Source organism: Lemur catta, chromosome 11, assembly GCF_020740605.2.
Source record: "Lemur catta isolate mLemCat1 chromosome 11, mLemCat1.pri, whole genome shotgun sequence".
Taxonomy (NCBI): domain Eukaryota; kingdom Metazoa; phylum Chordata; class Mammalia; order Primates; family Lemuridae; genus Lemur; species Lemur catta.
Window position 1 is genome coordinate 6,047,341 of NC_059138.1, and position 27,814 is coordinate 6,075,154.

Sequence of the window (27,814 nt, forward strand, 5' to 3'; positions counted from 1 at the left end):
ATCAGAGCTTCCATCAAAAACCTACTCGAGACACAGCGAGAGCTGGGAGGCAGCGCCAGAGTCGCCGGGCCGGCCCGGACGCCGCTCTCCAGGGTTCACTAACGGCTGCGTCGTGCCCTCCAGTGAGGAAGACGGTGTAGACAGCACCAGCTTCTCCCGAACTAGTCCTCGGAAACCACAGGCACGAGTGTCAAGTACTCAGGTAGGGGGGCGAGGGGGAGACGGGGGTTACCTGGCAGCTGGGGCTCTGAACTCCTAGGGATCTGGGGTAAGTCGGGGTCACAGCTAGATCTCCAGTAGCTGAGGAGGAATTCAATTTAGCAAAATGGCAGCGTCCCAGCCATCCACAAGGGCCAATCTGAAACGCCCAAGTTATTGGCCTAAATTGCTCAGATGGTGGCAGAGGCCACCAGCATCTCGGGGGCTTTTCAGCTGCTGGCAGGCCACGTCCAGGTTTCTCTCCCCACTTCCTTCCAACATTTAGGTGCTTCTGCAACATTTACTGGAGACCGTGCCATCTGCTGGCACGTCTGTGTGCTCCCCTCATGCCACCATTGATGGTGGCCAGCCCCTATAGCCCCATGTAGCTAGGGACCAGGCCTTGGTTTTCTTTGTACCCCTAGTGGCCAGCACAGGTTGGATCTTCAGAAAGGCCCCTTTGCCTGCTTGCTACAGCAAGGGCTTGAAGGCAAATCTGACACCAACTGGACAGGGCCTATGGGGGCCAAGATGGCCACTAAGGAGTGCCAGGCTACCGCCAGCCCAAGCCCTTCTGTGACAACGTGGCCCACAAAGCTGCCTTTGCCAGGTAACAGGGTGGTGGGGTGGGGGCCTCAGGGTGTTGAAGTTACAGAAAGTTCCCGTGAATCCTGTGACAGCTTACCAAGGCTCTTGGATTCACACCTGAGGGACACTTGGGCTCAGCCTATTAAACAGGAGGCAGGGTCTAGCCTGGCCTCCTGCCAGGACCTCCCAGCACTATTGCCCACCTGGGGAAGCACTTTAGAATTTGCACAGGTAGCATCCAGGAAACCAAGAGGCACGGTTCAGGGTACACCAGCCCTGGCTCCCCCCGTAGGCACTAAGCAATCACCATCTCCTAACCAGCACCTCCAAAAGTCACTCCCCTAATGGAACAAGGAGAGCAAGCCACTCCCCGCCACCCCAACCCACACCCTGGCAGTCCCCTCCAGTGAGGCTCAGGTCTCACCCTGGGCCCCCGCCTCCCTGCAGCAAGACGCCTGTGGGCACTCTGCCCACCTCACAGTCCATGGGACAGCAGCCCTCCCCTGGGAAGCCCAGACGACAGCACAGGAGACTCTGACCTGGCCAAGGAGTGCCCTTAGGAGAGGCTGCTTGGATTCCAGGAGCACCAATCGCCCCTGCACCCTTAGTGGCCCCTTCAGGGAGTTGTCTTGGTGCTACCCTGCATTCTCCATCTTCATACGACAGGGAGAACTGTGCAGGGACCCCGGCAGACCTTCCTGATCACCACCACTCAGCTGCCTGTCCCCAGGGCTCCCCTTAAGACCCAGCTCGGTCCTGGCAGTCTCAAATCTGCACACAGCAGAGAAGGGTCACCGGGGGCCTTTCCCCACACTGCACCCTTGAGGCGGTGGCTGGGCTCCCCAGTTGGGGACCCCTCTCACACATGGCATGAGGCGGAGAGTGTTGGCTGCCCTGGTTGCGCACAAGCCAGGAGGGGGACAGGTGAAACTCTTGCCACACTGGTCACAGGGGTAGCCCTTCTCCTGCCAGTGGCCGCGCAGGTGCCACAAGAAGCTGGGCGTCTGCACGAAGTGCTTGCCACAGTGGGAGCACTGGAAGCCTCGCTCACCTGAGTGCACGCTCTGGTGCACAGTCAGATTGGCCAGGCGCATGAAGCGCTTGTTGCACTGCGCGCACTGGCAGGGCTTCTCGCCGGTGTGCGTGCACCGGTGCTCCACCAGCGTGGACAGGCGGCCAAAGCAGCAGCCACACTGTGTGCACTGGAAGGGTCTCTCCCCGGTGTGCGTGCGGTAAACGTTGACTGGTGCACGAAACTCTTGCCGCACTGGCTGCAGGTGTAGGTGCACACAGCCGCATGCGCACAGTGATGGCTGGCGAGGGTGGCCCACTGCGCGAAGCTTTGGGAACGGTGGGCACAGGCAAAGGGCTGGGGGCCACGGTGCTCCTTCCAGCCTGAGCTCTGGCCACACTTGGCGCAGGGTGGCCACTGCCCCATGCCTGCAGCATCTGGTACAGCCAGGTTCTGGGGGCTTGGAGGGATGGAAGCCACTTCTCTCTCCCTGGGGACAGGAGCTGGATCCCTGCAGGTGGCCCTCTCCAAGCCTTCCTTGCCAGGTTCCCCTTCAGCTACCCAGGCTGGCTCTCGTGCCTTGGACTCTTCCTCCAGACTCTTCTCTTTGCTGACCAGCCAGGGCTCTGCTGGGAAGGGACACAGAGGGACTCAGCGTGAGCCTGTCACTGAAGACCCTTGCTCTGGACCGGCCTACTTGATCTCCTAGTTGCCTTCTGCCAGGGTCCCACCCTGTGCTATTCTCCCTAATGCCAACCCAACCCACCTCTGAGCCCCGGCTCCAGGGTCCTCTCCAGAGCGCCTCCGGCCTCCGCTCCCGTGGAGCTTCCCAAGCCCAGACGGTGATGTTCACCCAGCAGCACCTTCATCTGGGCCACACGTGGCCACTGAGACATCCCTCTACCACAGCGTAATTACAGAGCGCCTTCAGCTGTATCCACGTGGTAAATATATGTGCTTTTTCTTACGATACTGGCCATAATTCTCAAAGGGCTCTCTGGCTCTAGCAACAGTTGTTTCCTCCTCTTATTTTACACTGTTGATAACCATGCTGGTGTCCTTCCCCCTCCTAACTGCAAGCTCCTTGAGGGGAGAACACAGTGTCTTAGGCACCCGTGAGTCCCTGCCGAGACCGCGCTGTCTACAGACAAGTTCATAAAATGAAGCTGGGACACAGTTTCAGGAAGAAAAGAATCATTTCACGGAGCTGTATAGGAGGACACAGCACAGCAAACACATAAGACCAGAGAGACAGACGACACGGGAGGCTCCCCAGGGGACCCCAACGTTTCCCAAGGCCCAGGCACGTAGCCTGCAGCCCTGCCCCCTGAGCCTCACCTGGGTGCAGGTGTGCAGCCAGGGCAGAACCCCCGGGGGAGAGGCCAGCTGGCCTGTTCCTAGGGGGAGAGTAGAAGGCCCTGGGGGCATCAGATGTCATGGGGCTCCCATCTCAGTCTTTGCTTTTACACAGCAAAATGGTAATAGTGGCTGCCCCGGGGAGGGGACCAGGGTTGCGCAGGTGGCCAGTAGAGAGAGCCTTTAGCTTCATCCGTGACCTCTGCACTGCCTGGCGAGAGTGTGTTCCTGTGAGACTGTATCTGCATAATCAAAACAGACACTTGCAAAGGTTAGAGGCTGGTCAGGCCCTGTTCAGAAGGATCGCAGAGCCTGGGTTCTCAAACTCTGACTGTGCCAGAATCACCTGAGGAACGTTCTGAAAGTGCAGTGCCCAGACCTACTGAATGAGGACCCTGTTTACACCGTTCCTAGAATTCTGGCAGGAGGAAGCCACCTGTGGAAACACCCAGCCTACACCCATAGTGAGGCCTAGTCCCGGGGGAAGGGGGAAAAAACTCCCTCCTGGTAAGTCTGGAGACGTTATAGAGAGGGTGGAAGACACGGAAGGAACTGCTTAAAACAGCAAGGACTACCCAGACCCCAGGGCAAACCCCCGAGCACACCTTATTCCTCCATGTGCTTGGGGCTTTGCTCCAGCTTGCTCAGGTTGCATTCGGGAGCTGCCCTGGCTCCCTGGCAGAGGTGACCCAGGCTGGGGGCCTCTGGCCCAGGGGCACCTCAGCCAGGCCCTGTCTGCTTTGCATCTACCTGGGAGCTACTGCAGCCCTGGGGACCCTGGTGCAGGCCACAGCCTCTGAGCCAGTCCTGCCCATACCTGCTGAAGGGGCCCAGCGCCCCTCCTCATACCGCAGGGGAGGCGGCCCTGCCCAGGCCCCTGCTTCCCGGCAGGCTCAGCATGCTCGCTCAGGCTGCCACCTTCATCCTGCCTCACACAGCTCCTTTACTCACTGTCCCTTCCCTGGGTCCTGGTGCCCTGCAGGTGCCTGAAAATGCTACTTTTAGCTTCAGTCCTACATGCCAGCCACTCAATACCCTTGTCAACACCCACCTCCTTCTCTGTGCTTGCTGTGACTTAATTTACCTAAAGAGCTTGCTTCAAAGGGGAACTTCTCTGCCCAAATAAAATTTAAAAATCTGGAAATTAAGGAACAGTGTCATGGCATGATCCTTTTTGTCTGAGCAAACAGGGCTCCAGGGTTCCCGTCCCCTGCTTCAACAAGAGAGGTCCCAGTGTCCCATCTGTTATGTGTTTCCAGGTGCCATCTGAATAAAGGGTTCCTCAACTTAGGAAGAAAAGCTTTGAAAATTGCATTCTGATTCAACACTGCTATCTGAAAGACAACTGCACTCCTATTCTGGTTCATCGTTCACTTACTGTTCCTTACTCACTACCCTAGTACGTGCAGGTGCTGGGCAGGGCCGTTACAGCCAGACACAGTCCCTTGCCTCGAGGAGCAGGAACTGCAGTGAGGATCTGAGCGTGCAGGTGCAGGGCAGGTCTCCAGGAGGAGGCTGGAGCCCACCCCGCCTCTCAGGATTCTACACACCCTACAGTAGCCTTTCTCAATCTCAGGTTCCTCAGTATCTGCTCTGCCCTTCCCCACAAGTCCCAGAGTAGTCTCAGGCCATAGTGATGGCTCCAAAGGGACATGGAGCGCAGGAAGTGGCTTAAGCATTCCCTGGGTGTCAGAACCTGGGTCTGGCCCTGACATCAGGGGACTCCTGACACCATATGCCCATACCAGGCGAAGGTGGGGAAGGCCCCGTCCGCCCCTACCCTGAGAGACTCACCAGTGCCAGGGCCCTGGCCCCAGTCTGCGCTGGGCAGGCTGTGGCTGCCTGCCTCCTCTCCCCTCTCCATTGTGGTCCGAGCTCTGGCTTGGTGGTGGCACAGCCTGTGGGGAGGAAAGGGCAGTGACAGGGCTCTCCTCCACAGGCCCAGAAAAGAGAGGGTATCTTGCCAGGCTTGAAGCAGGACCCACTGCCCCTTCAAGGTGTGTGTTAGGAGCAGAGTGTGGGATGGGGCAAGGCCTCCCACTCCTCTCAAGCCAGAAGTAAGAGTACAAGGCCAGGAGGAAGGGTCCCACTGACTACACAAATAAGAGCCCAGTTAACCTGCCCAGCCACCTCATGTGACAGATGGGGAAATGGAGGCCCAAGAGGGGGATTTAGTTACACATGGCACTCAGCTCTCAGGCTTCCTGCTGCCCTCCCTTCCGTGTGCTCACCCCTGCCCCCCAAGACCAGGCAGCCTCCCTCACCCCACCTCCCCGCAGCACAATGGTACCCTCTTCTGGAAGAGGAACCTTTGGGGCCAGGCAAAGGGAAGCAAGATGCTTTGTTCTGGACCTCAGCCTCTGACAAGGGGAGAGAGTGGACCAAATGCCAACTGCTCACCTGCCAAAGCAGGGAGAGTTCAGGTGTGCAAGCAGGGGAGCACGGGAGTGGGCGTGGCTATAAAAATTCAGGTCTAATCAAGTCTTAAGCGCACACACACACCCCTACCTGAAGAACCTAACATTCCAGGGCTGGCCCTCATTTTCTAGACTTGGGGCACCCTTAAAAGCAGCCCACAATTAATCAGGAGTTTCTTGAGAACTCACAGGGTGCAGAGTATAGCTCAGCAGTCAAACACAAAGTAGGGGAGGCCCCCACGCCCCAGAAGTAAATGGGGGGGCAAGGGAGAGCTGGCGAAGGGCAGGACAGTGAACACCAGGTTCCAGTTCCTATTTACTCTCCAGGAGATCCTGGACAAGTCATTTAACCTGCTTCATGTCATAAAACCTAAGATGATAATTAAGGACACCTTCTACCTGGCCTGAAGACAGAGGGCTGATTAAATGATCTCCATGTGCTTCCCGCTCTCACATCCAAGTCAATTGAATAAAGAAAGAAAACCAAGGCTTGGGGCCAGCCTCTTACCCAGGGAGTGCAGGGCCTTGTGGTTCCCCTTCACGGCATCCATGCAGAGCTCCTTCTGCTGGTTCTCGGGGGCGCGCCCCTGCTGATCTGATCAATACACTGCTACATCCTCAGGAGACCCCAGCACCTACGAGCACAGCCACCCACAGCCATTACAGAGAACAGCCAAAACCAGTCCAGTCCGGTCTCTTCTTTCCCCTTCTCCAAACCAGAGGGCACTGCCATCTGAACCACTGGGCAAACTCATTTCCAAGTTCAATGACTTGTTCCTTCCACTAAAGGGATTCAAGATCAGACCTCCTGGGTTCTCCTCCCCTCTTTTAGTCACACATATACCTTCTGTCCCAAGTGTGGACTTCGTGGAAGGACTTTCTGGTGATTTCCCCTACTTGAGCCAGTCCTTATTCTCAGAGATCATTCCAGAATAATAGGTATAACCATTGCTGCACAGCCATATCCCTCCCAACAAACCCCATTCCATCTGCTAAAACAGGCATTTTCCTAGAGTCACAATTTTCTTCTGACATTTTTCAAGCCCTTCAAAGTCAGCTGGTGACTAGCGTTAAGCACGCAGGGGTCAGCCTTCAGCTGCCAAGGGGCTCCCTCCACTATGTGGGTCCTGTCCACCCACACCCTGTTCCTGTACCTTGGGGGCCTCCCCCTTGCTGCCCGGGGGCAGCCGCAGGACCCAGAAGTTCCTGCTGCGCAGCAGGTTCTCCAAGTTCTCCAGCCGCCTCTGCAGCAGCCCGTACTCCTGCAGCAGGGTCCCCAGCACGGCCCACTTGCCCTCCAGCTGGTTCCCGAACTCCACGGCCGTCTTCTCGCAGTCGGCCAGCTTCTTCTCAGCTGTCCCTCCCGGTGCGGCCCTCCAGGCTTTGCAGTCGGATAGCCTGAGACTCCATCTTCTTCTCCACGGCCTGAACAGCAGCCAAGACGGCCAGAAGGGAGATCTCAGCAGACTGGATCTGGGCCTCCTTTGGAGGTCCGTCCCCATACGTCAGTCCTGTGACTAGACACAAGGAAGTGAGTCAGCCACCAGAAGAGGAGCCCCAAGTCATTCCCAGCTACAGGAAGGTCTGTGTCCTCTGGAATGCAGACTTCTTCCGGGTGCCAGAGACCTCACTGGTCAGACCCCAAACAGACCCCACCTGATAGTTAAAGACAGCACACACTGGCCCCCACAGAGCCCTGATGAGAACAATCCTGAACCAAGCCCTGGGGGCAACAGAAAAGGAAATAACAAGCACTATCACAAATGGACAGAGAGTGTAATGGAGTGGAATCCCAGCTCTACCACCTACTTAGCTTAGCCAATTACTAAACCAACCTGGGGTCACAGCCCAGCAGCAGCAGCAGCCGCTAGTCCAGAACAGTGCCGGGGCCCCGGGGCCCACACACACCCAGGCAGCAACCTCAGTCCTCACCTTCCTCTAGAGCAAGCACAGCCCCCTTAGTGGACTCAGAGGGGAGGAAGATCTTCCTGTTCTGGCCGTGGGCTCTCTAAGGCCCTTCTGCCCCGACATCTACTGGTGTGTGACTTCCTGCTCTGCCTGAGATGCAGGGTCCCTGTGGCCCAGGTGCCTCGTGGACCAGCCCCAGGGTAGTCTCCACACTAGAAGGCCAGGCAATGGGGGCCCAAGAAAGTCAAAAGCAGAACAAGGAGAGGAGTGCAGCAGAACAAGGAAACATTTCAAAGAATACCTTGCCCACAGGAGGTAGAAAAATGTATCATATATTACTAGAAATAAAATTAAAAATCCAAGAAGCCTCATCAGGGAACAGCTGAGGTTCAAAGGGAGCACTCCTGGAAGGGGAGCTCTACCAGAGCTTCACTCAATGCCTCTCCTGCCATCTGAATCCTGCGTAATTGGAGGTAAAGCCACATAACTTCTCCAGGGTTCTGTTTCCTCACTTATGAGGACGTAACTTCCCTAACTCCTAAGGTGGTTGTGTGGATGGATGAAATGCACTACAAGTATGGGAAAGCACTCAGGGTGTATGACATTAGCACATATTATGTTATTAAAAACAAATATAAGGACCACGAAGCAATGATCAGAATGTGTTATGAACCAAAGACTGTGATTAATCCAATTTGTGCGACTGAGTTTCCCAAGATCTCCCTGATAAAAGTACTCAGAAAAGTGCCCCACACATACTAGGCACTAGCTGCCAGACGCCTACCCCTTACTTCCTCCCCTCACAGCACAATCTCTCCATCCCCAAGTCCAGTATCTTCCCAGTACAATGAAGTGTACGTGATCTCCACAGATTATGGGCAAACATCCTTACCTCCCTGCAATGCCCTGCCACAAATCTGGCATCCTGGGATGTATCTAAGACCACTAAAAAGCTGTTTCTACCAGGAGATGACCCCTCTACCTTCAGAAACAAACAAAAATCTCATCGCAGTAGTTCTTGTCAAGCAGGCCAGGAATGAACTAGGTCAAGCCTAAGCCTCAAGCCCACTAACCAAAAGTCCTCTACAATGCAGATCCAGCCAGGTGTGGTGGCGTCCGCATGCAGTCCCAGCTACTCAGGAGGCTGAGGCAGGCAGATTGCTTGAGCCCAGGAGTTCGAGGTTGCAGTGAGCTATGATCAGGCCACTGCACTCTCACCTGGGTGAGAGAGAGAGAGCCTGTCTCAAAACAAACAAAAAACAGTGTAGATCCCTTCTCAGCAGCAGTAGGAAGGGCTTCGTAGGGAATTTTTAAAACGGTGGGCAGGCACACAAACCCATCCTGATTGCAATCAGAGCTCAGGTTTAGAAGACCACTCACAGCCAGGAGCGAGGCTCTGGCTCCTCAAGAGGAAGCTGAGGACTCAGACTGGAGGGAATACACCCTCCCCAAACGATAGCACCTGTCTTAGCTTGGAAAAGGAGGATGAGAATGGGGTAGATTGTCTTTCTGAGATGGCCAACTGGGGCACGGGTGTGTGCCCAAAGGACAGGAGCAGACAGAAAAGCCTTGGGGAGTCTCTGGAGGAAGGACATCCACAGTCCACTGCCCCCACACCTGGACCCAACAGAGCCTGATCCAGTGGATATCAGGTGTGGAGGGAACCTCAGAAATCTTGTGGTTAAGTCCCATCGCCTATGTTCTATAGAGAAGGAAACTGGGTCCAAAGATGGAGAAGGGACTTTACTGTGTGCTCTCAGGCGTCCTTGTCCTCCCTCCACCCAGGCTGAGCCCTCCCCAATTCCAGGGGTGGCAGGGCGGGGAGGGGAACTGGGGAGTAGGACCTCCTCCCGGGGAATTCAGGACTCGGCTCCACGTCCCCAAGCCCACTGTGAGGGTCGCCCTTACCGGAGCCGCGGCCACTTCAGCCCTGGCTCTGCGCTGTCCAGCCCGACCCGGGAGTCGTCGCCGCCGCCGCCCCGAGCGGCCCCACGCAGACCCGGCCGCCCGGTCCTCTCCGCAGGCAGCGCCGGCCCGGCCCCGCCTTCGTCCCACGGACCGGGCTCGCGCGGTGGTCGGGCCTCGGGACACGCTGGGCGAGCAAACTAAGTCCAGGCGGCCGCGTCAGCTCGGGGCGCAAGAATATGCGCGCGCGGCCAGGCAGGCGGCTCCGGCTCCCGGGTGGTCAGCGGGGCCCCGCCCCACAGCCCGGGGCCAGCTCCCCATTGGCTGACCCTGGAGGCCCCGCCCACGTCCCGCGCCCGGCCGGTCCCTGCCGCCCGGAGACGGCACCCCATTGGCCAGCCCGGGAGGCCCCGCCCCACAGCATGGACCCGTACCTTGCGGACGCCCTGCAGGTGTGAGCTGCTCGTGCGCAACAGCCCAACGGCGTCGCCAGCTGTCACTGCCTTGTACGACCGCTCACCTAGCCGAGAGCAGGAACCAGGTTGCATGCACCATTCACTTATGCCAACATGTTTATTGAGCACCGATAGGGCAAGAGACCGCCACCTTCACGGTTCTGAAGGGCTTTTAATGTCGTGGCCCAACCGCTTCTTTGTTTGACAAAAGAGGAAGCCTAGAGCTGGGAGAGTCTGCGACCCAACCGCGGCTCCCACCTCCCGGAGGTCTGAGGCACGCTAGGCTCCTGCACCACAAGGCTTCCGTTTACTCATTTCAATGTAAAGAACGTTCTTTCAATGCGTCCTATTGAGTGCTAGGCAAACTCCCAAAGCTTAGCTCAGAGCCGAACACACTGAAGGTTATAATAAAAGAAAAGCGGCACACAAGCGCATAGCAATTCATGGTTTGCGTTTCTATTAGAGTACCCGTATTTGTGCAGGGCATTTAGCATTAGAACGTGGCAAAATTCTTAGCCCAGAGGCATTCCCAGAACACCTGAGACTAGTTTTGCAGCTGAGAGTTAGGCTCTGAGCAGCTACACTTGCACCATATCCTATCTGAGTACCAGCTGACAGCCCACTGCTCATTTGTGAAGCACGTGGGCAGGATTCACAGCCCAGAATGAATGGTGTCTCTTCTCAAACCCAGGGGAGCTTGGCTGACTTGTGGGATACTTACCCTTGCCCCAGAAATGATGGCAATGTTATTACCTGCCCCTAACTCTGTTCAAGACTTTGGGAAAGCTGTGAGGGGTCAGAAGGGCAACAGGAAGGGGCACAGCCAGGACCCAGGGACTCAGAAGCAGGTCCAAATGCTGGCCGCTTTTCAGTGCCAGACAAGACAGCGACCTACCAGGATAGCTGGGGACCCATCACTCCAGCTGCAGAATTACCCTCACTAGGGCTGCTCTAGAGGCAGTACCCAAAGTGGTGTGATTAAGAGGCACAAGAAGGCCGGGCGCGGTGGCTCACGCCTGTAATCCTACCCCTCTGGGAGGCTGAGGCGGGTGGATCGCTCGAGGTCAGGAGTTCGAGACCAGCCTCAGCAAGAGCGAGACCCCGTCTCTACTAAAAATAGAAAGAAATTATATAGCCAACTAAAAATCTATATAGAAAAAATTAGCCGGGCATGGTGGCGCATGCCTGTAGTCCCAGCTACTCGGGAGGCTGAGGCAGGAGGATCGCTTAAGCCCAGGAGTGTGAGGTTGCTGTGAGCTAGGCTGACGCCACGGCACTCACTCTAGTCTGGGCAACAAAGCGAGACTCTGTCTCAAAAAAAAAAAAAAGAGGCACAAGAAGCTAGCTTTCCTCAAGACCTCTCCATGAGCCCTGATACTCCCTGAACTTCCAGTCTGAACCTTGTGCTTTGATAAGAATTTGGTTGAAATATAAAGGGCTCCTGGAGGACACAGCCCAGAGGGAAAGTCTTTCACTGAACCCAGCAGAACCCCACTCACTCCAGAATACAAAGGTGCTTCCTGAAGTATTCTGACTGGGGGAAAGGGCTGGTGACCAACATGGAAGAGAAAGGAGGCCCTTTCTCTTGAACTAGGCTTCACGTTTGGCCCAGTGCCTCTAATTTTGACCCTGAAAACTCTAAAGTGAGGTAGGACACACTGGAGCCATGACCCCCTTTGACAGACAAGGACTGTGAGTGAGACCGTCAGTGGTTGAAGGATTCACCCAGATCTAGCCCAACTCTGCCCCAGAGCCTGATTCTCAAAGGAGAACTCCACCTCCAAGAGGAGGCAGCCCCTCCTTTAATGGGACAAAGCAGGCCTGGAGGGCTGACCACCCTCACCCAACCCAGGGTCTTCTTGGGGAGGAGCTTCCTGGGCTCTCCCCCCACCCCCAGGATGTTTTCTGGGGTCCAGTTGATGGACCTTGCACACCCATGAACACTGAGACCTTAGGGGAGGTGTGTCTTCCATTCTCCTCTCAACTGATAACAAAAGTCAATAATGCATGTGACTCTCCAGTGGGGGAAGGACTGGGAACACTCTGGGCCAAACCCACACGTGCGAAGACACTTTGTTTCCAGAACGGCAGCCACGGCCTCCCATTCAGACCCACAGGCTGGTGGAGACTGAGCTCCTCTTCCAGCCCTGCCAGCCCCATGCAGAGAGGAGGTGGCAGAATAATTCCTGCCCCTCAAGAGCTCTTGGTCTCCTTTGCAACTATACACATACAAAAGCACTCGAGAAGCTCCATAGAAGAAAAAAAGTTTCAAAATAACAAAGTAGAAAGCACAGTTTCCAGTGCCTTTTGTTCAGGCTGTCCATCCGCTCTGTTGTTGCTCATGCTGACCGCAGGCGAGACCTCTGTGCACACAATCAAAAGCCCAGGTCCCCCACGTTTCTATCGCAGCGCTGTGATCTCTGCTCCTCTTAACCGTGGTACCTGCCAGAGGCCCCCACCAAAAATTGGCATCCTTTAAGCCCTAAGGAATCCTTTACAAGTCAGGAATGTAGAAAAGGCAGTGAAGAGTGACAAACTCAGGGAAACAGGAAATGGAGGCGTCTGGTCACACATATACACTCTGTCACCAAAAGGGCCACTGCTTCCTATCTGAATGAAAAAAAAAAAACAAAAACAAACCTCTCTCCAAACCATCCCAGATGAGGAAGCAGAGCCAGGCACCAGGGGGAAGGCAGGCCCCGCCCCACAGAGAGAGAGCAGGTGCCGCCAGCTCAGCCCTCCTCGGTGTGGCGGGGGCGCGGCCGGGGCGGGCTCCCCTGGCGGGCGGAGGGAGCCAGGAAGTGCGGGCCGGCCTGGCCGCGGGCGTGAGTCTGCATGTGGACAGCCAGGTGGTGGTTCCGGTTGAAGGCCCGGCCACACTGCGGGCACTGGTACGGCCGCTCACCGGTGTGGATGCGCTGGTGCCGGAAGAGGTCCGAGGGCCGGCGGAAGGCCTTGCCGCAGTAGGGACAGGCGGGCCAGCCCTGGCTGTTGCCTGTGTGCAGGCGCTGGTGCAGCAGCAGACTCTTCCGCTGCTGGAAGAAGCGCAGGCACTCGCTGCAGTGGTACACCTTGGCGGTCGCTGGCCTCCGCCCCACGAAGGCACGGCCGGCCACGGAGCGGTGGCCCTCGGGCTCCTCGGGGAGCCAGCGGATGACAGGGCCCGGGACCACCACCTCTCCCGGCTCCAGGGCGGCGTGGCCTGCCCCCCACCCGGTGGGCGAGCTGCCCCGGGCCTCCCTGGGCTCCTCCTCCACGTGGGTCCGCTGATGAATCGTCAGGTTAATCTTCAGGCGGAAGCTCTGCCCGCAGTCAGGGCAGGGGAAGGCCCGCTCTCGCCTGCGAGGGAGGACTCGGGGCGGTTCCCCCACAGCCCCTGGTGGCCGCAGCTCCCCCGCCCGCACCCTGGGCACACCCTCAGCGTGATGCCTGCTGGGGCCCCCAGTCCTGTTCCCAGGCCCTTTGGGGATTCCACACTGGGTCTGGCTTGGGGATGCCCCCAGGAAGAGCTGCTCCGGCATCATCTTGTCTTCAGACTGTCCCTCTGTCTTGATGGCCACACCACCACCTGGCAAAAGGAATCCACGCTGGCTTCCAAGGGGACCTCACCGCCCTGTCCCCAGTCCTTGCTTCCAGCCTCAGCCCGGCTCCTGCCTCCCTGGACTCCTTTGTCCTCTGAGTGCTCACAGCACAGAGGCACTGCCTCAGGATTTCATTCAGTCCTGTCTGCTGTCATTTGCCTCGTTCCTGGAGGCGGCCGAGCTAAGGACATCAGGAAAGAGGGCCTCAAACTGCCAAGCCAGGAACCAGGGAGGTCAGGGGTCAGCCGGATAGGAGAAAGATGGGTGGGAAGATGAGGGGACGACACAGAGGCAGAGACCCTGGAGAGTGAGACACTCCACATGGCAGAGGTGCTAGCAGGACCCCACCCCCACGAGTCTGATGAAGTTAGTTAGGACACGTCAAGGGCAATGAGCCCTGTGGGCTCAAAGTTACTCATCCACACGACAAATTGCACGGGTGTACAGGCCTGGCACTGCACTTGCTGGCGACAGACAGAGGCACTATGACCTCAGTGTGGGCCTCGCTCAACTCTGAGGGGGACTGAGGAACAGGAAGAGCCGGGACAGGGCAGTGGGAAGGACGGGCTGAGGCAGCAGTGGGTAGTCACAGCGATGTGCCCGGGACCCAAGACCTGAGGTCTCAGCAGACAGCTCTCCAGGGTCCCTACCACTAGGAAGGAAGGGTCCTGCCGCCAAGCCCTATCAGGAGAGCACAGACGCTAGGCAGAGGAACCTGAATCAAATCGCAGGCTACACATGCACACTGCAAGTCACAGGGGACTGTGGGCTTGGCCACTTCACAGTGCTGCTGAGGCCAAGACCATGGGTGTGGCTTTTCTGTCATCATCAAACTGCAAACCTGGTGGCATGCAGCTTGTTTTCATGCAGTCCTTTCCACCCAGGCCAGACCGCAATGGGCAAAGAGCAGGCCCACTGACTGATCTGGGTCCCCACAGTCCCAAGGGAAATAACAGCTGGGGGGTGAGGGAAGAGAAGCCCCTCACCAGGTCCCATCACCCAGCCCACCCCACTCCCAAAGGGCCCCCCCCAGTGCCTGTGAGGCTCTGCTGTGGCCACAGGTGCCTCCGCCCTGCACTCACCTGGCTCCAAGCAGGGCAGGATGTCCCTAGGAGGGGCAGTTGGTGACTCCCTATCTGAAGACTCTCCCTCCTGTTTAATCAAGGACAAAACACTCGTGCTGGCTGGAGGCTCTGTGAGAGAGACAATCTCATGAGGGCCTTTTCCGACACCGGATTCCTATGGTGGGACAGCGATGTCCCCTGCAGGCTCTGGACATGCTCAAGTACCAGCCAGGGAGAGAGGGCCATAGGGATTCTGTATAGAGAGCTTCAGAAGTAGGCCGGCACGGTGGCTCACGCCTGTGATCCTAGCACTCTGGGAGGCCGAGGCGGGTGGATCGTTTGAGCTCAGGAGTTCGAGACCAGCCTGGGCAAGAGCAAGACCCTGTCTCTATTAAAAAAATAGAAAGAAATTATATGGACAACTAAAAAAATATATATATAGAAAAAATTAGCTGGGCAGGGTGGCACATGCCTGTAGTCCCAGCTACTAGGGAGGCTGAGGCAGGAGGATTGCTTGAGCCCAGGAGTCTGAGGTTGCTATGGGCTAGGCTGACGCCATGGTACTCTAGCCTGGGCAACAGAGTGAGACTCTGTCTCAAAAAAAAAAAAAAAGAAGAAGAAGAAGTAAGACAGCTATGAAGGCCACACCTCAACCCCCACTACAGGCCAGTGTTAACGACTTGGCCCTCAGCGTCTGACTGTCACCCAGATGGGCCTCAAAAGGACAAAGGGTTTGGGGAGGCCTCAGGACACAGTTCCAGGTCTGCAATGCAGCAGGGACACTGCCTTCCCACCCGAGAAGGTCCCCATCTCTCGAGCTCCATCAGCACAGGAACACAGGGAAGGGAAGAGATGTCACCTCCAGCCTGCGGGAGGTCACACATTCAGTGGGGGAGAGACACGGAAATCACTGGAGAGAAAGCAACCAGAGGCTGAACGCCAGGCCAGCACAAGAGCCAGGCCAGGAAAGAGCACCCAGGTACCAAGACAAGGCCAAACATTACATTAAATGCCCTCTGAGTCACACACTCCCATGAAACGGTGGGCATGACTTGCCTTTAGAACTCTGGAAGGATGACTAAAGCCAGGGTTCCTAATAGGTCTTCAGAAAAAGGACATTTACTAAAAACTGCAACTTACCAGCACCGTGCCAGGACAAGACACATACTGCCCCACTGATGTGACCCTCTTAGAACCCTGTGCAGGCCCAAGACATGCTCCTGCATGCCCCTCCCCTCACTCTAGCCAGACGGGTGTGCCAGGCCTCCAGAGCACCTGAAGAACCCACAACTCTATTCAGACTGTTGTCTCATGCTGAGAATGCCAAAACACACCTTCTTTTAGACCTGTGTCCGAGGCCCCTTTCCCAGGAAGCCTGTCCAGCTCAGCCCAGCTCAGCCCAGCGGGCTCCCCAGCCATGTCTCCCACCCCCAAGCTACCGGCTCTTATCCTCAGTACCCTTTTTCCATAACCGGCGTGCTGCCCTGGGACAGTTTATCCTGCTGCCTTGGCTGTCCTGACTCACCGGTGCCTGGCCTGGGTGGGGTCATTCTCGCCTCCAAGTCTCGCTGCTGCTCAGGGGCTGTTGCTTCCCTTGGCTCCTCCTGGGCTGGGCTGAGCGGGCTGGCAGCATGCTCTGGGTGTGCAGGGAGGCCTGGGAAAAGCACATCAGGGGCACTAGGCACAACATGGAAACAAAGAGGCCTCCCACCCCAGTGGCCAGGGACCCTCTGCAAAAGGGCCAGTGCAGAGTCAACGGGAACTTGGGGCATCAGCTCAAACACAGGTGTGATGATGATCGTCTAGTGATTAGATTCTAGTCCAAAGCCTCCACATCTGAGAGAAGGAAACTGAATAGCATAGTAATTCACAGTAATCATCACCAGACAGGTCATGACAGAGCAGGGTCAAGAATCTGGCTTTTTGGCCAGGCATGGTGGTTTATGCCTATAGAGATAGATTATATCCCAGCACTTTGGGAGGCCAAGGCAGGAGGATTGCTTGAGGCCAGGAGTTCAAGACCAGCCTGGGCAACACAGCAAGATCCCATATCTCCACAGAAAAATTTTTATAAAACTTAGCTTAAGGCAGAGAGGAGAAATGCCATGTTGCCTGTCCTCCCAGCCAAGAGGGTGCTGCTGGCCTCCCCTGGCAGCCTCCTCCTCCAAGCCACTCTCCATGGTGGCAGGGAGACCAGGGTGAGGCAGAAATATATACTAAAGATGTGGCCCCTGGAGCACCCACGTTTCCACCTCAGTGTTCATCTTTTAAGATAACTCTTTATCCCTGCACCTGCTCTCCTGACTCCCATGTTGACACAAAATGTGTGCTCAGCACCTGCCTCCCAGGGTGATCATAACCAACCCAGCTGTTACCAAGATTTTCGAATGGTGAAGCCCAAAAAGGAGCACATGTGCCCTCTCCCACAAGAAATGAAGCTCTGGTTTTTTTAAGGAAAAAAACCTGTGATGAGAAGAAAAAATATATGAAAAAAAGACTGACGGCAAAAAAGCTGATGGAAATCTAGCATCTGAGTTAAAATCAGCTAAAGGCTCACATCATGTGTCCATTCATGCTGAGAAGAGTTTGAAATCAGAAGGTTATCTTCAAGGGACAGACAGGAAGTCCAGAATCATTGAAAAACGTGGCTCTACTTCTAATCCTGAAGTAGATTTGAATTTACCATGTTGGATTTTCCTGAACTGCAAGATCCAGAGAAACAATCGTTAGCAAAGATAGAAAAGCAACCCAAGTGGGGGCCTGTCCACTCGACTGGCATTTCTCTTCTAAGACAAGTAGTAAAAATAGCTTCAGGGTTATTAGAGGATAAAATAATAGTGAAAAATAATAAACCAACTGAATCTGTAACTGATAACACTGCTACCAATTTCCCTTCACATACAAGGGAGTTATTATAGACAACGATGGGTTACATTGTTCGGCAGACATTATCTACAGAACTGTCACCAACCCCTAAATATGTTGCTTTCAGGATAAACCTAAAGACGGTTGCTCCATCAGCAGATCCTAAAAATTTTAGAATATCGTCTTCTGAAGTTTAATCTTTGGATCCTTCCTACAACAAAGAGAAACACACTGTTCATCCTACTAAAAAGTCCAGACCAACACAAAGGGGTAACTCTGAGCTAAATGAAGCCTCAAGAAAGAATGAGAAAAAGAAAGGTCTAAATCAAAGTATGAAATCCTAACAGTTCAAGAGCCACCAAGAATTAAAATTTTTTAAATAGTGGGAAGTAGACCCGAATTCTGCTACAGTTGGATTTGGGGGGAATGCTGACAGCACTGGAAAAGCAGTAGCACCCCCAGAATCAAAGCCTTCCTGCACACCGGTGGTGTTCCAGATCTGGACAGAGCTGGGACCCTCTAAAGATGCCTCTTCAGTCAGGTTAGGAACCCACATAGCCCCCTGGACTTCAGTATCCTCCACTGATGAAGAAAGGAAGCAGCAGGAGGTCCCCCAGAAAAAGAGGCCAACCTCACTGAAGATTATTTTGAAAGAATGGCAGGAGAGACAGCAGCAGCATCTCCCAGAAAATGCTGTGAGCCCAGCTTTTGCCAGTGACAGTGCACAAGAGGGTGGTGGTGCCAACCAGTCCCTTGAGCAGGTGGACCCTTCAGCTCCAGGGGGATGGAAGAATTGGACTCAAAGAAACACCGTATGTCAAAGTTCCCAGATCTCAGTTTGATAATCTATAAATCTTTTTTTTTAATGAACATATTCTGAGTATGTTCTCTGATGTAGAGGCTAGGAGGAAAGAAGTTTACTTTCATAGTTTCCCTGTAAGTAAAAGGGCTGCTTAATTTTAAAAAAGAATTATTTAAAAAAAAATGAATCTGGCTTTTTAGGGACTCCTGGCTCAGAACACTAGAACGATGGCTCCGAAACCCAAGTCCTCCACCAGGCTGCTATAGAAGGACCCCCAGGGAGCACCCCCAGATTCTAATCAGTAGTTCTGGTGGGGCCTAGGAAGTATGCACTTTTAAAAAACTTCCTATAGCAAAAAAAGATGAATAATTCACAGAATAAGAAATTTAAATGACCTTTAAACATATTTAAAAAAAAAAACTCAACCACACTCAGTAAGAGAGATGCCATTAAAACTTCGCTGACATACTTCTTACCTATTAGACTGACGAAAACCCTGCAAGTTTGCCCACATTCTCTGTTGGCCATGCTGAGGGGAAGAGGCCCTATTTCACAACACAGATGACAATGCAAATGATACGAGCCCTAAGGAGGGGAATTTGGTGATAAATTCTCCCAAAATTACATATTCATTTACCTTTTGACCCAGAAGTCCAACTTCTAAAAATCTCGTTCAAAGATACATTGGCAAAAATATGAACTGATTTATATACAAAGTACTCCTTGCAGTATTATTTATATCAGCAAAATACTGGAAATAAACCATATGTCCACAGTGGGGACTAGTTAAATAAACTATCACATCACAGAACATTCTAAATCCACAAAAGAACTGAGGAAGATCTCTACACACTCATAAAGTGATCGCCAGGACACACCATACAAGACTGGGATAGGGATACAAACGGATCTATGTGTTACTGATATTTCCAAAAACAAACACTGCAAGTATAAATAAACTAATAAAAACGATTGTCTATCTAACAGCGCTTTGGTTTGGAAAAAAAAAAAAACATCTAGGGACACGGGACAAGGATGAAAATGAGACTTCCCTGAATGTACTCTGCTAAATCATTTTGACTTTGTAAACATAAAATATCTTACATGTTCAAAAAATTAACTTAACTCAAAAAGTAAAAAGAACAATCTCTAAAAATCTAAAAATAAACAGAAATAAATGAATACAACTTTATACCAAATTGGTGATATAAATGCATACAGAAAATAATTATTTCAAGTGACTTTAAAGGGCACTTTTTTCTTTTCTAGAGACAGGGTCTCACTTTGTCGCCCAGACTGGAGTGCAGTGTCGTGATCACAGCTTACTGTAACCTCAAACTGCTGGGCTCAGGCCGGGCGCGGTGGCTCACGCCTGTAATCCTAGCCCTCTGGGAGGCCGAGGCGGGTGGATCACTCGAGGTCAGGAGTTCGAGACCAGCCTGAGCGAGACCCCATCTCTACTAAAAAAAAAAAAATAGAAAGAAATTATCTGGCCAACTAAAAATATATATGTATAAAAAAAATTAGCTGGGCATGGTGGCACATGCCTGTAGTCCCAGCTACTCGGGAGGCTGAGGCAGTAGGATCGCTTAAGCCCAGGAGTTTGAGGTTGCTGTGAGCTATGGCACATGCCTGTAGTCCCAGCTACTCGGGAGGCTGAGGCAGTAGGATCGCTTAAGCCCAGGAGTTTGAGGTTGCTGTGAGCTAGGCTGATGCCTCGGCACTCACTCTAGCCAGGGCAACAAAGTGAGACTCTGTCTCAAAAAAAAAAAAAAAACCAACTGCTGGGCTCAGGTGATCCTACCACCTCCGCATCCTGAGCAGGTGGGACTACAACTGTGCTACCATGTCTGGCTAATTTTTTTCGTTTTTGTAGAGACAGAGGTCTCATTACGTTGCATAGGCTGCTGTGGAACTCCTAGCCTCAAGTGATCCTCCCACCTCAGCCTTCCAAGTACTGAGATTATAGGCGTGAGCCACCACGCCCAGTCTAAAAGGCATTATTCTGTCTATAGTCCTGAATAGAATGTATATAGAGGATAAAGAGAGCTGCAAAGAAATGTTAGATTTCAATTAAAAGTTGTTAGTAGAATACTGGCTTCATTATTTTGAAATTGTAAGATATTACAGGATAATGAAATGTTACGATTGGATATAAGATCATGCATAAGTAATTAGGCTAATTTAGTCAGGAATTTAAGATTTCCATGTAAAAGGAAAGTGACATGCAAGTATAAAATCAAAGAATATTAAATTTGTGTTTGAAATATCAATATAAAACTCATGATTTTTCCCTTTTCAAAAATACATATTTTGGGCCAGGTGCGGTGGCTCATGCCTGTAATCCTAGCACTCTGGGAGGCTGAGGCGGGCGGATGGTTTGAGCTCAGGAGTTCAAGACCAGCCTGAGCAAGAGTGAGACCCCGTCTCTACTAAACATAGAAAGAAATTATACAGACAGCTAAAAATATATATAGAAAAATTAGCCGGGCATGGTGGCGCATGCCTATAGTCCCAGCTACTCGGGGGGCTGAGGCAGGAGGATCGCTTGAACCCAGGAGTCTGAGGTTGCTGTGAGCAAGGCCGACGCCACAGCACTCTAGCCCGGGCAACAGAGTGAGACTCTGTCTCAAAAAAAAAAAAAAAAAAAATACATATTTTTCTGAAAAAAGCCTAGAAGTGACGCTAAAAATTAGGAAAAACTAACACTCATATTGTGGTCTCTAAATACCATTCCTCACTGAAAGGAATCAAAAATCCATGGAGCAATGTTGATTCCAGGTCTGGGCAGGAAATACACAGATTAATGTGGCACATCTAATGGTGCCTGGAAATCCACTAAAGTCACATCAAAATGACTTATGGACCAACTCAAAGAGGCTCCTACTAGCTAAAGATGGGACAATTTAAGCAGGAAAATAATAGCTGCAAAGGAATGGCACATGTAAAATATTCAACAATCTCTGGAGTCATAATAATACTTAAAGTAAAAACGCCCCAAGTCATGGGTCACCTCTGGAGGCTACTAAAGCAGCAACTCTTCATTCTCAACCTGGTGAAGGAAAGAATTAAGCATCTATTCTCCTCTTCTGTGCAGGATGTATTTCAGGGTAACTAAAGGAGTTGATGGGGAAACTATTCTTTATAAAAGAATTTCTGCTATTAAGTACAGAAGTAATGACAGAATTTCACCATCTTGCAACCCATGATGAAATAATCCAGACAACAATCTTCAATGATTATTAAAATCATCAGGGGAAATGTTGATGGGGAACTTTACAATAGAGGGATAGAAGGCTGAAATCACAAAAAGAAAGACAACTAAACGTCTTGTGCCTCCTGATACGATACAGCAGGGAGTAGTCTGAAGTAGTCTTGCCAAAAACATTGATCCTCAATCTAAATAAGCCTCCAGAGCTACCTAACAACTTAGGAAATGCAAGAAATAAAAGAACATGTTAAAGGACACCAGATCCAAAATGTGAACATTAAAAAGACATAAGAAATGACAATGAGGCCGGGCGCGGTGGCTCACGCCTGTAATCCTAGCACTCTGGGAGGCCGAGGCGGGTGGATTGCTTGAGCTCAGGAGTTCGAGACCAGCCTGAGCAAGAGCGAGACCCCGTCTCTACTAAAAATAGAAAGAAATTATCTGGCCAACTAAAATATATATATAGAAAAAATTAGCCGGGCATGGTGGCGCATGCCTGTAGTCCCAGCTACTCGGGAGGCTGAGGCAGTAGGATCGCTTAAGCCCAGGAGTTTGAGGTTGCTGTGAGGCAGGCTGACGCCACGGCACTCACTCTAGCCCGGGCAACAAAGCGAGACCCTGTCTCAAAAAAAAAAAAAAAAAAGAAATGACAATGAGATGTCAACAAATAAATGGCATGGGGGGGATCCATCAACTGACAAATGGATAAAAAAATGCAGTATATCTATGCAATGGCACATCATTTGGCGAAGAGGAACTAAGCACTGATGCACACTACAGCAGGGCAAACCGTGAAAACCTCACGCGCAGGGAAAGCAAGCAGACACAAAAGGTCACATATTGTATGATTCCATTTATATGAAGTGTCCCAAACGGGCAAATCCATAGATGCAACAAACAGATTTGTGGTTGCCTGAGGTAGGAGAACAAGGGAAGGGGACAAGGAGCGACTGTTGGTGGGTATGGGACAAGAAGGATCTAAAATTGGACTATGGTGATCATTGTACACCTCCGAATATACTAAAAAACACTGAATCGTACACCTTAATAGGTGACTTGTACCGTTATGTGAATTACATCTCAATAAAGCTGTTAGAAAAGGATGGGGGATGTTTATAGGCTTTTTATAGACTTCAGAGACATATAAACCAAATGCAACATGTGGACTTTGGTTTATTAGAATTAGGATCCAAACGCCTATAGAGACATTTTTGGGACTATCAGGGAAAACAGAACAAGGGCTAAGTATTAGATGATATTCTGTGGGTGTGATATTGGTATTGTCCTTATGTTCAGAAAAAAGAAAAACTAGATGGATGGAGCAAATGTAACAAACTCTGGACTACTGTTGAGTCTAGGTGATGATCATTTGGAGGTTCACTGTACTATTCTATTTTCATTTATTTTTAAAAATTTTATTTTCAAAAAAGGTCCCCCTAGGATTCTGATGTGCAGTCACCTTTGGAAGCACTGTCCTGCACACCAGCTGTGCAGATGGAGCGTGCCCAGCCTCCCAAGGGCCCACTGCCACACAGGGACACAGTCCCTGACAGGCCTTCCCACCACGGTTGCAGGTGGGGAGCAGTGACAGGGGCACAGGGTGGACATGAACACCCCTGAAGACTCCAGGAGGCAGCGGCAATACTGCAGCTGGTATTACTATTAGCAATAATAGGTCCCCATAATTATAAAATGCTCCGTGTGTACCTGCTCAACATTGGCCAGGGCAGTTAGTCTTCACAATGTGAAGTGAGTGTGATTGTCCCCTAGTACAGATGTAGAAACCTTACAGCTCTAAGGAAAAGCCCTCCACCTGCCTACTCAGGATGGCCTTGGATGGAGGATTCCCTGCTTTAGGTTAAGGGTCTGGGTTCCTGTCCTGGCCTCTGAGATTGTCTGGGGAGCCCAGGAGGGTGGGGCCATGGTTCAGCCTGCTCCAGCTGCTCCCCATCTTGCCCCCACACTCACCAGCTCCTGGCTTCCTTGGGCATGCTGCTTCCTCCTCATTCCCCTTCTCCTGGTCCCAGTGGTCTTCGGAACAAGGCTGCTCTCCCCTCTCTATCCGGGTAAGGATGTCCGGTTTGGAGATGGCATAATCTGCGCAGGGAATGGGGAGAGAGCTGGGTCCCATATGTCCACAGAGATGCAGAGACTCCCAAAGTAACAGAAGCCAAAGCAAAGACACCGAGTGCAGGAGGCCCAGGTCCTCCCTGTGCAGCCTTACCCAGGGAGACTAGCGTCTCATAGTTGCCCCTCATCACGTGTTTGTAGAGCTCCCTTTGCCAGTCCTCCAGCTTGCCCCACTCCTGCTCGGAGAAATACACGGCCACATCATCAAAGGTCACGGGCACCTAGAACCACAAGTGTCGCACACGCTTACCCACAGGCTCACAGCATGGACCCTTAGGCTACCCCAGCCCAGGGCACCCAGGGGCTACCTTGGGGACCTCCCCCTTGCTGCCTGGGGGCAGCCGCAGGATCCAGAAGTTCCTGTTGCGCAGCAGGTTCTCCACGTTCTCCAGCCGCCTCTGCAGCAGCCCGTACTCCTGCAACAGGGTCCCCAGCACGGCCCACTTGCCCTCCAGCTGGTTCCCAAACTCCACGGCTGTCTTCTCGCAGTCTGCCAGCTTCTTCTCAGCTGTCCCGGTGCGCCCCTCCAGAGTCAGCAAGCGGGCCACGCAGCAATCTACCTTCTTCTCCAAGGCCTGAATGGCGGCCACCACTGTCCACAGTGTGATCTCCGTGGAGTAGAGATACGAACTCTTCTCAGCAGCTGGCTGGGGTGATAGAGGAGGAGTCGAAGGCCTCTGGTCCTCTGTTTGCTTGTCCCTCTCGGGAGCCTGCTCACAAGAAAAGAGAGATGTTATGGAATTATGCAATTGAATTTCCACCTGAAAAAGAAACCTCAGAATGGCACCTGCCCTAGGAAAGCCCCATTGAGATCCTGAGGGCCATTTAGCAGAAGACTGGGGGTGGACAGGGAGGCTAGGATATCCAGCCGCCGTGACAGGAGATACTGGCTGGACCAAGGTGCTTGCAAGTGGGAAACAGGAGGAAAAACATGGCTGTAGAGAAGAAGCATGTGCAGCGTCAGGCAAGTGACTCCTCTTCCTGGGTCTCAATCTCCTCCTCAGAAAATGAAGGGCCAAGGCTTGGTAGCACACAGAGCACACGAGCTCTGAGGTCAGACAGCCCAAGTACAACTCACAGCTCTGCCACTCACAAGCTGGCCAACTATGAGCAAGGTTTTTAAAATATCTTTCAACTTCACTTCTACATCTAAAAAATGGAGATAATAATATTACCTACATAATAGGGTCGTGAGAATGAAGGAGAATCTTTGTTAATAAAAACACTTGTTACAATGTCTAGCACACAATAAATAATAAATGTGAGCCCTATGTTGACAGGGCTAAGAATGTAATGATTGCTATGGAATGAATGTGTGTGTCCCCCCTAAATCCATATGTTGAAGCACTAATCCCCAATATGATGGCATTTGGAGGTGGGGCCTTTGAGAGGCAATTATGTCATGGAGGTAGAGCCCTCATAAATAGGATTAGTGCCCTTGTAAGAAGAGACACGAGAAAGGTGATTTCTCTTTCTCCCAAGTGAGGACACAACGGGAAGACGGCCATCTGCAAAGCATGAAGACAGCCCTCACCAGGAACCAAATCAGCTGGCACCTTGAAGTTGCACTTCCAGCCTCCAGAAATGTGAGAAATAAATTTCTGTTGTTTATGCCACCCAATCTATGGTATTGTGTTATGACAGCCCGAGCAGACTAAGACAATGAGGCTGATGATGTCTTGGCTCAGGAATACAGCATGAAGTAGTTCACGTGGCCTCTTGTTTTCTTCCACCTCTTTCATTCCATTGCCCTTCAGGGCCTTGGAGAAAAGATTCTGAAGTGCCTCCGCTTGCCTTGGTGTCTGATTTATGAGTCCTCACCGTACATATGCAAATGGCCCAGGTCCTCTTTCACATTGCCAAAAGCCTTGCTGGAAAGCCAAACTGACATCTCAGCCCTCCATTTCATTTGTCCTTCATGGTTTGAATCCTATCTGACTTCTGAAATCATCTCAAATCTGTCCACCCTCCTCCTTCCCCACTGCCATCACCTGGTACAAGTCGCAATCGGCCTGGCCTGGGCCACTGCAATTCTGCCCACCTGATCTTCCCACTTCAACCTTCCCTCCCACGATACACAGAATAGTGATCTTCTAAAAACACAAACTAGATCATTTCATTCCCCTGCTTAAAACTCTTCAATAGCTCCCCAGTGCACCTAGGATACAATCTAAACTTCTTCATACCCCGGCCTACCTCTCTGACCATATGGCCTCCCAGTTATTTGCTATGTTCCAGCCACACTGGCCTCCTACGGGTTCCTAAGGTATACCAGCTCTCCTCCTCCTTACGCCTCTGCACATCCGGGTCCCCCTCATCTTTAAGGATCTGGCTTAAACATCACCTCATAGAGACTTTCACTGCCCGACACATCTAGCGCAGGCCCCACGTTAGTCCCTTCCTTCACAGCACTAATAATCCATGATTTCATGTGTTTGCCTGTTTTATGGTTTATTTCCCCCATGTTTATTATTGGCTGTTGTATCCCCAGCTTCTGAAAGAGTGCCTCACTCATAGCAGATGCTCAATAACTGCTTTTTACTGAATAAATGAATGATAGAACAATGCATGCATTCAATAACGATCACTGAACACCTATCACACTAAAGGTACAACGGGGTTGGGGGCCGTGACTCACACCTGTAATCCCAGCACTTTGGGGGGCCAGGGAGATGGATCCCTTGAACCTAGGAGTTGGAGGTTAGAGTGAGCTATGATCACAACAATGCACTCCAGCCTGAGTGACAGAGTGAGACCCTGTCTCTAAAAATAAATAAAGATACAATGGGGATGCAGAAAAATTAATGTGGTTCTTTCTTCTCCAGGACAAAAATTCTGTACAGGAATACTCATTCTTATTTTTTAAGAGACAGGCGGCTCACTCTGTTGCTCAGGCTGGACTCGAACTCCTGGCCTTAAGCAATCCTCCCACCTCAGCCTCCTGAGTTGCTAGGAATATAGGCCAGAGCCACCACACCCAACTTAGAAATACTCATAATAACTGTGTCAGAGAATGGACTAACCGAGCTGAGGGCAAACCTGTCCTGCTTGGGAAGTTTGGGGCTCTCAGGTGCTGCAAGGCCACAGAGGGAAAGGAGCAGGTGGATAGGAATGGTCAGATGGTGCCAAGGCAGTGAGCCCGGGCCAGGTGGGGCTGACATGTCACCCATACAGCTACAGAAAGGCCTTCCAGCCCCGCCACTCCCACCCCAGGGAACAGGGCCATAAACCTGCACAATCCCCAATCCCTCTCTCTCCCTTGCACTCAGTGAGCCCAAATGCAAGCACACCAAACTCACTAACTAAAGGAGAGGGAGAGGAAGTTCCCTTTAAAAAGCATCCAGAAAAATCAAGGTTTCAAAACTTCACTGAGATGTATTAATAATAGTAGACACCACTTATGAGTGCTTTATAGGTGTTTTTCGAGTATGTCAACAAATGGAAAAGGATTATTTTCTTCGAATTGGAAGAATTGCACGATATCATGCCAACATTCCAAATCTGCTAAACTAATCTTTAAAAAGAAAAAAAACTCCACAATTCTGCTTGTAAACAACGTTTTCTATCGTTGTCCTAGGTAAAAGTAGAATACTAGGTATCTTAAAAGGGGTCTAATTCCAAACTGCTGGCCTGGGAGAGGCTCCGGCATCCGCTAGATGAGGGACCTTGGGCCAGTCCCTTCCCTAGCCTCAGACTCTGCGGATGTCACGCTGGCGACCCCTGTCCTCCCTGCCTGCCTTGGGAGGGGGCCGCGGGACCTCAGAAGAGACAATGGATGGGGGAAACAGCTACTCAGTTCAGATGCGAGGTCGCATCGTCGTCTTCAATGAAACTCTGGTGCCCGGCTTGGCAGAGGCCGCGGAGAGGCCAGCTCCTCCGCTTGCCTGACGTCGCGCCCCGCCCGCCGGGCCTGCAGTTTGGGCCGCCCGGTCAGTGGCCTCCAGGCCGGGCCCGGACGCCAGACGAGAGCCGCTGGCGGGCCCCGGGGGCCCGGCGATGGCCGGGGCAGTGAGCTCGGAGGCTGCGCCCGGGGCCCTCCCGGCGGCTGCCCGGGGCGCGGCCCGAGACCCTCGCGCGGGCCCACCCGGCCGCGGCGGCCTGGCCCGTGCGGGCGTCCGCGGGGCCGGGGCGCTTACCGGGGTGGGCGCCGCTTCGGCCATGGCTACCCGCGTCACTCGCTCGGCTGCCGTCCTCGGGCCCGGCCTGTCGGGCCTGGCGCTGTGCGGCGCGGCGGCGACGGCGGAGGCGGGGCGGGAGCCGCCCAGCCTCGGAGGTCCTGCCGGGCGGCCGCGAGCTGCGTCCAGAGCCACGTGCCCCGCTGG

The 27,814-nt window shown here is 52.7% G+C and overlaps 1 protein-coding gene and 1 pseudogene across 1 annotated transcript; both read right to left on the reverse strand.

The window, feature by feature from the left end:
- Positions 1 to 571: 571 nt before the first annotated feature.
- On the reverse strand, positions 572 to 7,073 carry LOC123646935 (annotated as a pseudogene).
- Positions 7,023 to 27,814, reverse strand: LOC123647551 (zinc finger protein 777-like). Its single transcript, XM_045565091.1, has 8 exons — positions 27,629 to 27,814; positions 23,801 to 24,202; positions 23,587 to 23,713; positions 23,331 to 23,459; positions 16,010 to 16,138; positions 14,503 to 14,613; positions 12,480 to 13,407; positions 7,023 to 7,088 (listed from the first exon to the last, which is right to left on the reverse strand). Exons 1-7 carry the CDS (start codon positions 27,650 to 27,652, stop codon positions 12,572 to 12,574), a joined length of 1,758 nt encoding a protein of 585 aa, XP_045421047.1. The 5' UTR covers positions 27,653 to 27,814; the 3' UTR covers positions 7,023 to 7,088; positions 12,480 to 12,571.

Coding starts and splice junctions, on each gene's coding strand:
- LOC123647551 (XM_045565091.1), bottom strand. CDS start 27,652: ATGGCCGAAGCGGCGCCCACCCCG. Junction 23,460..23,586: donor TGAGACGCTAGTCTCCCTGG/GTAAGGCTGCAC, acceptor TTCCCTGCGCAG/ATTATGCCATCTCCAAACCG. Junction 13,408..14,502: donor CCTGCCCTGCTTGGAGCCAG/GTGAGTGCAGGG, acceptor TCCTTTTGCCAG/GTGGTGGTGTGGCCATCAAG.